Consider the following 12,117-nt stretch of genomic DNA (forward strand, 5'->3'; position numbering starts at 1 on the left):
GCCATTTGACAAGTGTGGCCCCCTATCTCTGAATAGCCTCATTTCCTTATCCCTCATGTTGTTCCCTTTCATTTCGCCTACAGTGCTGTCCTATTACCACTTACTCACTTGAGGATCAGATGAAAAATTGTTACAGAAATGATAGTTGAGTGGTATGGACGTGGGCAGATACTGACTCCTGACAATGGCCCTAGGAAGAAGACTCTCCTCACTTGTGCTTCACACCATATTTTGCCATTCTTGGGTGATCGCTTATGTTCCCTTGTTAAATATGTCCATCTATTGGGCTGTCACACTGAAACTTGCAATTTCAATTTGCCTATAATAATACTATCCCAATAACAATTTCCTAATTTCCTGGAATTTCTCTTCCCATGTGAACGAGTTTCACATCTATTATTGTATTCTCAGGATGCTCAAGACAGGGGTCCCCAAACTCTTCAGCTCATAAACCCCTTCATGAAGTTTCAGATTGTTCATTGACCCCCACACATTTATTATATGAAAATAATTTAATAATGCTACTATCAATATAATATATAAATATAATAAATACATAATATATAAAATAATAACTAATGCTACTATTAATAACAACAACATCGACCCCTTGGATAGTAGTCAATATTGATCACTTTGGGTAACCCTGCTCTAGAAGGTCTTTTGCTGAAATTTGCATTTTTAATGGAAAGGGGCAGAGTGCTGTTGGTGATTCTTCTAACTCTGAAATCTCCTTACTTGCCCACCCTATGGGAGATGCTCCTCATTATTATTATCTCTCAACTTTAATTGAATGGTGAAGTGTCAGCTTGACTAAAATTACTGGATAAAGAACAATACCAGGAAAGAAAGGACATTACACATATTCCTTGACCATTTTGTAGGAGTCCTGGATCCCTCAGGAGTATTTAATGAAAAATTTCTTCTCCTTTGTAATTTTCTTTTCCACAATATCAAGTAAATAGTTCTACAGCAACTAAGAAAAATGGGCAAATCCAACCTTTTTCAAAAGAATTCATGAGGCCATACTTTCAGTGAGCAATCTAAGGGGTGCCCTACTGCATTTTTTACCATTGAGAAGAACACACTCATAAATCAAACAGACATTTCCATACTGTATACTTCAATTTGCTAGAATGGAGAAAAAAATTATATCAGAATGAGGTTTCGGAACATGAATTACATTGAAACAGATCCATGTGAAACCATTTAAGCTGATGGTGGTTCCACATGACATCACTGCAGAGATACATGACAGATTTTTTTGTGGCTACAACCACTATTTACTTTCACTTGTGAGAGGTATCAGAGAAGTTATGCATCTTGCCTCTTGGATATTAAATAATGTTTACTTTTTTCCAGGCAATTAGATCATGACTTTGTGTGTCAGAAAAATGACTTCATATAGGAGGTTAACATGCATTAAGTTGATTGACATGTTGGTATAAAAACACTAATTCAACATGAAATGGAATAGAAAGAGAGGAGCTTTCAGGAACGATACAAAATATTGTTAATAAAAAGCATTTATTCTATTTGTTTTTATAAGGAACACGAGAACAGCCTTTTACTGTCTAACACCACTGTCCATCAAGCCAACTTCCAAGATTTCAAATGGGGCCAGGAGGCAGCCTACCTGAAAAAGCCAAAGACTGAAGTAAGTTGCACCATTTTCAACATCTCTTACTCCCAAGTAAACACTTTCAAGTTACCTGAAGTATGTTTTGGTCAACTGAGCAGGGTAAGGCTTTTGTAGCACACCCAATGTTATATTCAATTAGCTACAACCCAGGAATCTGTTTTATTTACATAGGTATCCCAAAGCATTCCAGTGCCACAGTGACATGATGGTTATAACCATTTACCAAGTGGTAATTTACCTCATATTACCAGCTCACAGAAACTGATAATGTGGAGAAAAATGAAGGGTGCAAAACAATAAATGGGCTGAGGGTATTGCCAGAAAGGCCTACTGAACAATAAAAACTCTTTTCATTCACACAATTTTATGGGTGTCCCAACATTGTCATCTTTCATTTGTAACCCTCAGATTTAATGTATATATAAATTGAAAACAAAAAACAAAGAGAAAAAAACAATAACAAAATTATGAAGAAAAAAACTAAACAAAAACCCAAAACAAAAAGGAAACAAAACCATACAAGGCATATATTTATATTCCCCTTAATTGCTAACACTAAGAGCTGTCTATTGGAAAGCACAGAGGTGACCATCACATATAGTTTGGTCTGTGTGGTTCAGTAACATGCTTACCAGGTGATGATTGCCATGGTGGTTATCTGAATTTGCCCAAAGCTTCAAGTGCATCAGCTAATTGAATCAAATTGTCACCTACACAGGAAAAATACTTCAGTGGTGTCCTTGAAGAAACACCAAATCCAGCAGCTCCAACAGAGTCTGCAAGGAAAATATTACAACTTATCTTTATTGTAGGTTCATAACTGAAAAAAGCCTTAAAATCTCGTAACATAAAGCAGCACCATTCAGAATTTGCCATTATGAACCACAACTTCCAGGAGCTTTTCATTTTTCTGTAAAAGTAGTTTTCAGATAAAACTTGTATTTGTTCTTTCCCATTTTTTTCATTTTTCATTGGTGAGAACATTTGAATTAAGTGTAATAGAAGATAAACTAAGTTAGTATCTGGTGCCTACTTCTTTACTCTGTGTGGTCTGAGCAATGTTCTACTCAGAATTTGTGTTTGAAAGTGAACATTTTTTTCCACTATATTAGTGAATTTCCAGAATGCTTACCTAAAAGAAAATAAATCAGATCCTGGAAACGAGACATACAAGGAAAGCGGAATGGAGAAAAAAAGCTCAGTGTTGGTCATCAGCCAGGCTGGAATACTTAATCCCCTAAAATACCTCATCAGCAATCTTCCTGGAAGGATAAAAAATCCAGATTTTGTAGCTTAACAATTATCCCACTGAAGACACATTATGACTATCCATCCATGGAACCAAAAGCTAATGCTACTTGGGCCTAGTTTCCAGATAACACACTGGTGGGGAAGGGCTCCAAAGTATAAGATGAAACAGCCTCCTCCAAGCAACTTAGTACATGCTGTTATATATGCTTTCTCACTTGTTAACAAACTTGATAGACCTCTCCTTAGGCAGAACATAAATATGGTAAATACATACACATATGGTTATCCACACCATTTCTATCATGATTGCCACAAAAAGTGAAATAGCTTAGAATGAAAAGCAGTGGTATCCAAGGATAACATGCTGTTTGATTCTCAATCTACCTACACATATTGTTTTTGACCCCCCTGTCCAACATGCTAACCAAGTGGCTTTTGGTTTGCCTTAAATATCTCAAATATCCAAGGGAGAGGTCTATGCTTTCAAAACCTCTCTTTACTAAACACCCATTGTTGGAAAGACAGCAAGATCAAACAAGTCTTTCCCAAACTAGATGTCCTCCAGCTGAGTCATCATGATGGATGAAGTTGAATGGCAATTTTTTTCACTTGGTCCATTAAAAAAAAAGGCAATGGAGTGATAACATAATACCAGTTTTATAAGATTCTATTCCTACTGGAAGGAAGTACAATAGAAACTGAAGAATTCATCAACTAAGATGAAGATAGTCACAAGGCACATAATATAGATTCGTGAACCAAATATTCTGTAGGCAGATGCAAAATGGGAAAAAAGCATTGAGAACATACAAGGTTGCAAAACCTTAAAAGAAATGTGAAAGCTTCTAAGATCATCTTGATTCTCAAAACAGATATGTAGCCAGAAAGCAACATTACACCTGAAGGAAGTGGCTCAAAATGGAATATTTAGTTTTTGGATCTGCAGAATTTTCTATCCTCCTGTGTGTCAAGTCTCTGTATCCAATAGCCTCTTATAACATATTGGCTGTGAGTCTTACTGCTTCATTATTTGAACAACCAACCTGAAAATCAACCAATTTCTAACCCAAAAAGGAAGGAAGGAACCATTTACATATTTACCTACATGATCCTAACAAATTCAGCTCTGCAGTCCTGACAGCAGGATCACAAATTCTTCTCTACCACATGAAGAATATTAGAGGTGTCAGCAGTCTGGCATTAATCAAATGCACTTTCAGAACATTTGTTTTTGTAGGGAGGAGAAGTTTGCCATTTAAAGACCACCACTGCCAGCCCTATAAGCAGCTTACATATTTTGCTTACAGAAGCATCATCTTTTTTTTTTTTTAAATGACCTGAGAAGGAGCCAAAGATGATTTCATGATACATTTACAAAAGGTTTGCCTATTTTCTTTCTTTTTAATGTCAGCATGAATGTGTTTCAACCTTTAGAATCATTCCAATATCATTGTATCATCAGTGCTGAACTAACTCCTGAAAGTAAGTCACACTAAAGTCAGTCACACTAAATTATATAATGCACATTTCTGACAGAAATCTACACATGGCAGTGATTAAGTTTCCCATCTCATCATCATGCTTTGAAATATTTTCAATAAATCCAACAATTAGAGGATTCCAAGCCACATATGACTAAGTTGTAGGTACAACTGACTCCCTGCAATAAAATGTTGTAGCCTGAGTGTCCCCACCAGCTAGCCATGCCATCTTTCTAGGTTTTTAATTCTGTTCTATTTCCCTTCCTCCACCCCCAAGCATCCAAATGAGCTTGTTTAACCTCAGTGAGCTATTTCCTTTTTTAAAGAGATTTTTTGTAGTTCTGAGAACCATGGTATTTCTGAAACCCATTGATACCACCCTCTTGTTCATGGATACAGCTATCCTGGTTAAAGAAGGACTGATATCTGAAAAATGTATTTACTGTTAATGCACAAGGATGGGCAGCCCTGGCTCAACTTACAGAATCCTCCAGCTGTACTTTCACCTATATTCATTCCCTGTCACCTGCCAATTGTATATGACCTCTCTGTTCATCAAATCATACATTTGCCCCTATCCATTTCCTCTGGCAATGCTTTTCCTCACTAATTGGCAGATGCAATGCCTGTCCCTTCAATGCCTTCTAGTGGTCAGTCCTGTTCTGATAGCCTTACTGCTTCTACCACAAACAAGAGTCAGTGACAGTACAATGGTTAAGTTATTGGACAAGGACTGGGGAAGCTCACCAGAGTGACTTTGGGCTAGTTACTCTCTTTCACTCCAACCTCCCTCACATATATGATTTTCAGGTGTGGAGGGGAACCTTTACCCCAGGAAAGTTAAAGCCTAATTTGCCTGATGAATTAAGTATTTTGCCAATGTCAAGTGACAGCTTCAGAAGGTACCATGAAATGGGTCTGAAGCCCAAGCATTTGTTTCATTCAGAACCGCCACATGGTTTTCCCATCTTTAAAGTGAGATTAGACAAATGTACAGAAGGTAAGGCTACTGGCTTATAGTCATGATAGCTATATTACCTGAACCCTCAGAGCTAGTCTCTCTCTTAATACCAGGGGCTGGGAAACCATACAGCTTTGCTGTTCTGCTTTTGAATTTCTCCCTGACCCTATGAGAACAGAATACTAGACCAGATGACTCTTTGGCTTGGCGCTTCTCATATTTTTAGGAACCTTCCCCTCCTGCTCGTCCAATGGGCTTTCAAATTAAGTGTGCTAAAAATCAGAACAGTTTCTCTCTCACACACAATTTAAAGTCATCCCAATATGTAGAGTGAACAGAGGTGCGTAAAACATTTCAGATTCAAAATGTTTTTAGCTTGGAACATTTTCAGCATGGAGACACTAGGGATGGAACAACCTGTTTCCAACTCGAAACATTTCAAATTCAAAATGCTTTGTGCCCCACTAAAATTAGCCACTGAGTTTGAATTTCTGAAAAAGCAGCTCTCCCCCCATATAACTCCATTTCAAAATGACCTTGCAACATTGCAGCGTGAAAGAAAAAAAGAATGCTATACAAAAACATTCCATGTGGACTTGACTCTAGCTTTAACTATTCCAAGATCAGACTGCCTTTAACTCTGCCTTTTATTTTTTTGCTTCTCGGTTTTTAAGCATTCTTGTTGGTATTGTGATAGTTTTAAGACATACCACCCTCCCCATCACCACAGACGCCTTTTGTAAACTGGGCTCATCCAGGAGGAAGAATGGTACAGAAACAAAAAATGCTGGAATCTCAAGTATGCATACTAAAGAGTACTGTACATTGCAAAGACACTCATGCCTGAATAAACATAACTAATAAAAAACTACTGATGACGAGTGATTTTTGATGAATTGTCCCAAGTACATCACAATGATACATGGACCTGCTGGGAAATATTTAACTTGCTGACATTTAACATGCAATGTAGACACAAAATCAATCTCATTGAAATAAAATAATAAGTTCATCTCAAGTGACTGAAATGTATAGGCATGTCCTGGCACATACAACTTTCTCAACATGAGGAGGACTATCTGATATCACTTGAGATATAGAAATAAATAAAGAGATGAAATACACTGTATAAAATTATCAATACCGTATTTTATATATTTTGGAGAAAACATTGTATTCCCAAACATTTCCCTTTCCATATAGTACTAAGCAAAAATACTATTTTGCTACATTATGGCATTTTCCATTATTGTTCTTTGATCAAGGCTCTTCAGGCAATTTTTTCAAAATCCAAGATTGCAGTTTTTCTAGCTCACTTTTGCTCAGTTCGTGATAAAGGTTTGGCAGACTTAGAAATGTACTTGTTACTCCAAGAGCTTTTAACATCTTGTTGGTTTCTTCTCCCCAAGAATGCAGAACCAGTTCATCAGCAGTTCCATGACACTGAAACAACTCTGGGAGTTCTCTTCCGTTCTTCTCTAGTGCCTAGTGGCAGAAGAGACATCCGCTACGTTAACAATCTTAAATCAAGTACATTGTTAACAAAAAGAAAATGTCCAGACTGATGTCTGAATTCATTATCTTCCCCATTTAGAAAGGAGACAGTTGGGCAATGAGACAGTATACTAAGTTTCATGCAATGAAAATTGTATGAACAGAAATGTGCTACCTGGCCCTGCCACTTCCATCCCTAATATTTTCCACGTGGGACAAAGGTCTGCATTGGAGGGCCTCCTATATATATACAAGTTCTCTATGCAATGTTCACCTTGCATGATCAAAGTTCTGAATCAGGCAAGGACTCTACAAAATTGCAGCAGGCTTCTTACAACAAACCTGTTTTCCAACACACAGGGACAAGGGGACAGGACAAGTATGTGACAGAGAGATACACCCAGCTAGCAAGTCTCTATTCTCTCATGCATTGTATGAAGCTATGCGTGTTTGAGTCAGTAGTGCTAATGAGTTTTCAAAGAACTAGGCAAAGTAATTTACTAGGCTCTGTTCCTTGAGAAGCCTCAAATGGAAATGTCCAGAAATAAAGACAAGGCTTCAACTGCATGCACTTTGCCTCTGAGCTTATCTTCTCACCAAATCTCTGCTGAAGAAAAACATACTGTGGAAAAAGCTAGAATATGTAACTTCATTAATGGAAAGAACCCTTCTGGCACAGGATTATGACCATCATTTAATTGTGGCTGATTTAATACTATGAAAGCCTCTGTTCCTATTTTTAATCTATTTGGTCAAGGATTATGGGACAGAGAAGGAAGCAAAGAAGTCATGTAACCAAGGCAGACTTTTACAAGCTTATAAGATTCTAATTTTTTTTTTCTTTAAGTCATTTGGATTCCACAGAAAAATATAGCACTGGACAATCCATATTTGGACAATCCATAAGGTTCACAGAATGAAAAGTGTGGTGGGCTTCTTGTGCTAAGTTCAGGTCTTACAGATAAATCTCCATATATTCCCCCAATTGTTTATTTGATTAGTATCATGCCATTCTGATAAAAGAAGACATCCAACGAACAAAAACAAATCACAGTAGATGAAATGAACATAGTTACTTCATAATGAATTTTACAGTCTGTTGATTTGCCAGTTCTGGGAATAATTTTATGAACACAAGTTACAGGTACAGAACTAGGGATTTTTTTAAGTTAATGAGCATCTACCTGGTAAACAGCTGAATTCTTATTGAGGAAACTTGAAAGAGCAAATACTCCGGCCACCTCTTGGTGGTATCTATAAGCCAAATGCAATGCCATGCTTCCACCCATTGAGAAACCACCTGTGGATATATTTTAAAGAGAAGCAAAAGGGATTAAATTCAAATATTTAGAACATTTCAGAACTGGTTTTTTTTTTGTTTCCAAACAAATGTATTGCATATATTGTATATTTTTAACCAAGAAGTTTTTTTTCCTCCCTTAAAATAATTACTAGTGATAAAGAGAATCTTAGATTCTCTAACCATGAGGTCACAGAAAAATAAGCAATGGTTAGGAGATGCAAATAATGCAAGTGAATGGCTGAAAAGCAAATAGGAGGCAATCGAAGCTGCTGCTGCTTGCATCGAGGGAAATGAGGTCCTACCCTCTTCTTGTTGCCATCCCCGTCTGCAACAAGAGCCTCCTCTATTCATGGAGGATCTTAACATTAAGGGGAGTCAGGAAAGTAAGAATCTTCCATTGATATAGTCCATGGATAAAGGGATTTCTCCACTGTAGACATTTATCTTCTAACAGGTTAATAATTCACACATACCCATGGATACATAAAAATTTATTTTTCAAAATAGCACATTGAAAAAAAGGGGAGTCAGTTTGAATTTTAAGATACTTGTTAGTTTTTGGTAAGAATACACTTCTATCTGGTTCTTAGATTTCTTTTTTCCCTTCTGTTCCCTTGATGCCATTTCTGCTGTGACTCCTTTTATGATTTATGGAGTTCTAACTCTGCAATCCTACATAGGTTCTTTACCCAGAAGATGATCTACTGAGGAATTTTTTGTGTATACAAAATTAAATATATTTTTGAAGTTTTTGAGAAGGAGGTAAGAGGGCACATTGAAAAGTCTTTGCTTACTTGTAAATGATTTAATCCACTCCTCCCTTCCTCTCCCTCTCCTCTCTTAGCATATGCTACTTCTTAGTTGGCAAAACAACCTGCATAAATTCACTAGCAGTGCCTGGGAAGACAGTCACCTTCTGTGGGGTGAACATATGGAGCTTTCATGTGGCTCCTGAATTCAGGGGAAAACATTCAGCTTTGGAGAGGAAAACTATGAATCATAATTCTACGGTTTCTAATGAACATCCTGAAGACCTGAGAAACAATGGGAAGCACTAGCCCTGCATATTCTTTTCTTAATTGTAATACAGAAAACACATTGCAGTTGAGGGAAATTTTAGCGAACTTTCAATATCTAAAATGAAATCTAAAAATAAAATGAATGTTACAATAGTAAAGCTGGGTGAAGCATTTTACCAGAGTAACAAAATACACAACAGGCAAGAGTTTGACCAATGACATCACTGTAAGAGCACATCAACTGAGAAATTCAATGTTTCTACGTCTCTTCTGGATTCTAGTGATAACCAAGGGCAAGAACATGAAATGAGAAATCTTAAATTCACCTGCACAGTTAGGCTTCTAAAATCCTACTGAAATTATCCAGGAATTAAGAACTGTAAATGTCTGTACAAATGCAGTGTGTATATGAGTTTGATACAACGACAAAAAGGAAAAACAAAATATTGAAATGCAACTAAAACAAAACAATATATAAAACATGTAACACAAACTAACAAAAAAGACTAAATCTAACAGTACAAATATTTATATTATATTATATAAAAAATAGTGGAACTCAGTTTTAAAACGGAGAACACATGATGATCATTTGGCAACAGTCCAAGCACTATAGATCAAAAATTCATAAATACACAAATCCCAAATTTCTAGAATATAATTAACAACACACTGACATATTTAAATCTTAGTCCCCTTCTAAGAAGTTAATTCACCATAGTAAGAATATTTAACCAATAGGAAGCTACCAAGAGGCATGACCAAAACATATGTACTAACATACCTCCAAATTTATTGTATTTCCATTATAAGGTTGCTGACCCACCTGTTGTAATATCTGTTGAGAAGTCCAATGGATCCTGAAAGAATTCTTTTCATGAATTAACTTTGCTTTAAGATAATAAGAAATGTATCTCACATTTCTTAAGACCTGAGATAACTGATTTTATGGTATAGTAAACTCCAAATCTCTATTCCAAATTTCTTGCATCCTTGCCATATTTACTTTAGTATCTTTTAAAAGTATGGATAAAACTGAATTGTTGATTTAGCTTTTATAAAACTAATATATTCAAAACTACATGGTTTTCTAAGACAGCTAGTGTAGCTGGTCCAAACAAAGAGGACCATAAATGCTTTAATTGAATGTATCGCCATTCACGTGTTTTTGCCAATTTTATTCATATTGTAACCTTTTAAAGGTTTTTAAAATCTCATTAATAGTAAGCTGATTAAGGATAACTATTCCATTTTCAGTCCGTACATTAAAAAATGTTTAAGGATTATTCCAAATCTTTCAGTTTCTCATAAGAGTGTGGATCAAATGTTAGTTTCTTACTCAGTATTGTCCAAATGTGTCTGTCTGCAAAGTCGGCATGGTCATGTGATGTCGCACTTTATAACCACGTTGCTTAATGACAGAGTTGCTGGTCCCAATTACCATCGTTAAGTGAGGACTATCTGTACTGAATCCATGAGTGCCTGTGCCAATTGACATAACTGAAGCAATACCAACTGGGAAATAATTTGCACATGTGCCAAGGATTCCACTAATGACTTTGGGTGGGACTAGAACCTATCACAAAACACATGAATTGGAAGGAATCTACAGACTATCTAGTTCCTAGTGCAGGAATCCATTAAATCATCTTTGACAGGTGAAGCTTCTGGGTGAGGAATGGCAAGCTAAGACGTCTCTGAAGGAGTAGAGCCAACAACCACAGCTAAGACCAAAAGACCAGCAAGAAGACCGGTCCCACAGAACCTCTCCAGATAAAGAGAGGATGCAGGATTGCCTGCTTATGCTCCGGGCAGCTGCTCCTCATGAGGAGACTGCAGGACAGCAGTTTCCTGTGGGTCTGAGCACTGGGAGATGAAGGGAACCATCATGCTCTCAACTGTGGCAAAGCCTTTTAAAGGACACTGAGCTAGCTCACTCTCTTTCTAATCACTTTCTGAAATTACCCATTCAACAACTTTAAGGACATTAGAGATCTTCAATATGACAAGTTTGAAAAGCCACCTGGTGAGTTTACCTTCGTTCTTGAATGAAAGAAAAATTAACTATAAGCTTAAGAACTTTAAAAACATTAGAAATAAATGGCAAAAGCTTAATAAGAATCAGATTTAAGAAAGTTATAAATGAATTAAGGAACCAAATTTGGAATAATGGAATATTAGGACTTTTGCTACAAGATTTTGGAAATAATTATATAAATGAACAGTACATTTGTGGGAACCAACTTGTTTAGTTTATCTTAAGTCAAAACAACAACTTGAGACTTTATGATTTTAGAAACTGAACTAGAAGGGACTAAGAATTCCAGGCAGAAAGGGAAAAAAAGTGAGTCTGTTTTTTGTCTTCGGTCAGCATTGGAACTTGCAAAATGACAGAGAATGCTCTGATATTTAAAATACTTCAGAGACTTTTGAAGAATGGGGTCAAAAAATAGTAGCTTCAATCTCAGCAATGATGCATGCTTCTATGAATAGATTATGCCCTCAAGATATTAAAGAAAAAATTACTGATGCAAAAGAGAACATTTTGGAAGAGTTAAAAAAAGATGAAATAAATTTTGCCTGATGAAGAAATATCAGAACTTGGAGAAGTACTGGAAAATAAAAAAAATACAGACTATAAGACAGAGAAAACAACTGAGGTGGAAGTACAAATGACAAGCCAAGAAATTGACCTGGATAAGGACTTTTTACTGCAACAAAGTCAGAATCTTGAAGTAACCTTCAAGATGGAAAAAAGAAAAATGGAAGGAAGATCAAATCTTACGACAGCATCTGAATGAACTACAGATTAAGATTGTTAAAAGCTAAAGGAAGGAGCAAAAAGTTGATTTGTTTGATCAAGGTTAAAATAGGACATGTTTGTATAAATCTGGAATCCCTTTATGGATTTTTGCTGACACTAGGACTGAAATGTTAATAATTTATGGATTTGCATATGGATAAGG

At 36.3% G+C, this 12,117-nt stretch overlaps 1 protein-coding gene across 2 annotated transcripts in view; it reads right to left on the bottom strand.

Moving 5' to 3' along the window:
* Positions 1 to 1,508: 1,508 nt before the first annotated feature.
* The window catches only part of LYPLAL1 (lysophospholipase like 1), a 29,684-nt gene continuing 19,075 nt past the window's right edge, over positions 1,509 to 12,117 (bottom strand). Inside the window, exons 4-6 of one of the 2 annotated variants that reach the window (XR_015797238.1) lie at positions 8,014 to 8,129; positions 2,275 to 6,820; positions 1,509 to 1,636 (exon numbers count right to left, since the gene is read on the bottom strand). Coding sequence is in view for 1 of the 2 variants with exons in the window: in XM_007423960.3 (XP_007424022.1) it covers positions 6,596 to 6,820; positions 8,014 to 8,129 (341 nt within the window). In the remaining variant the exon portion in view is untranslated. Of the gene's footprint in view, positions 6,821 to 8,013; positions 8,130 to 12,117 lie in introns of both variants that reach the window. The other variant, XM_007423960.3, reaches the window with a different exon arrangement.

Source organism: Python bivittatus, unplaced genomic scaffold (genome assembly GCF_059951505.1).
Source record: "Python bivittatus isolate LINGU-HERP-01145 unplaced genomic scaffold, Pbiv_v1 ctg000020_np1212, whole genome shotgun sequence".
Lineage (NCBI taxonomy): Eukaryota > Metazoa > Chordata > Lepidosauria > Squamata > Pythonidae > Python > Python bivittatus.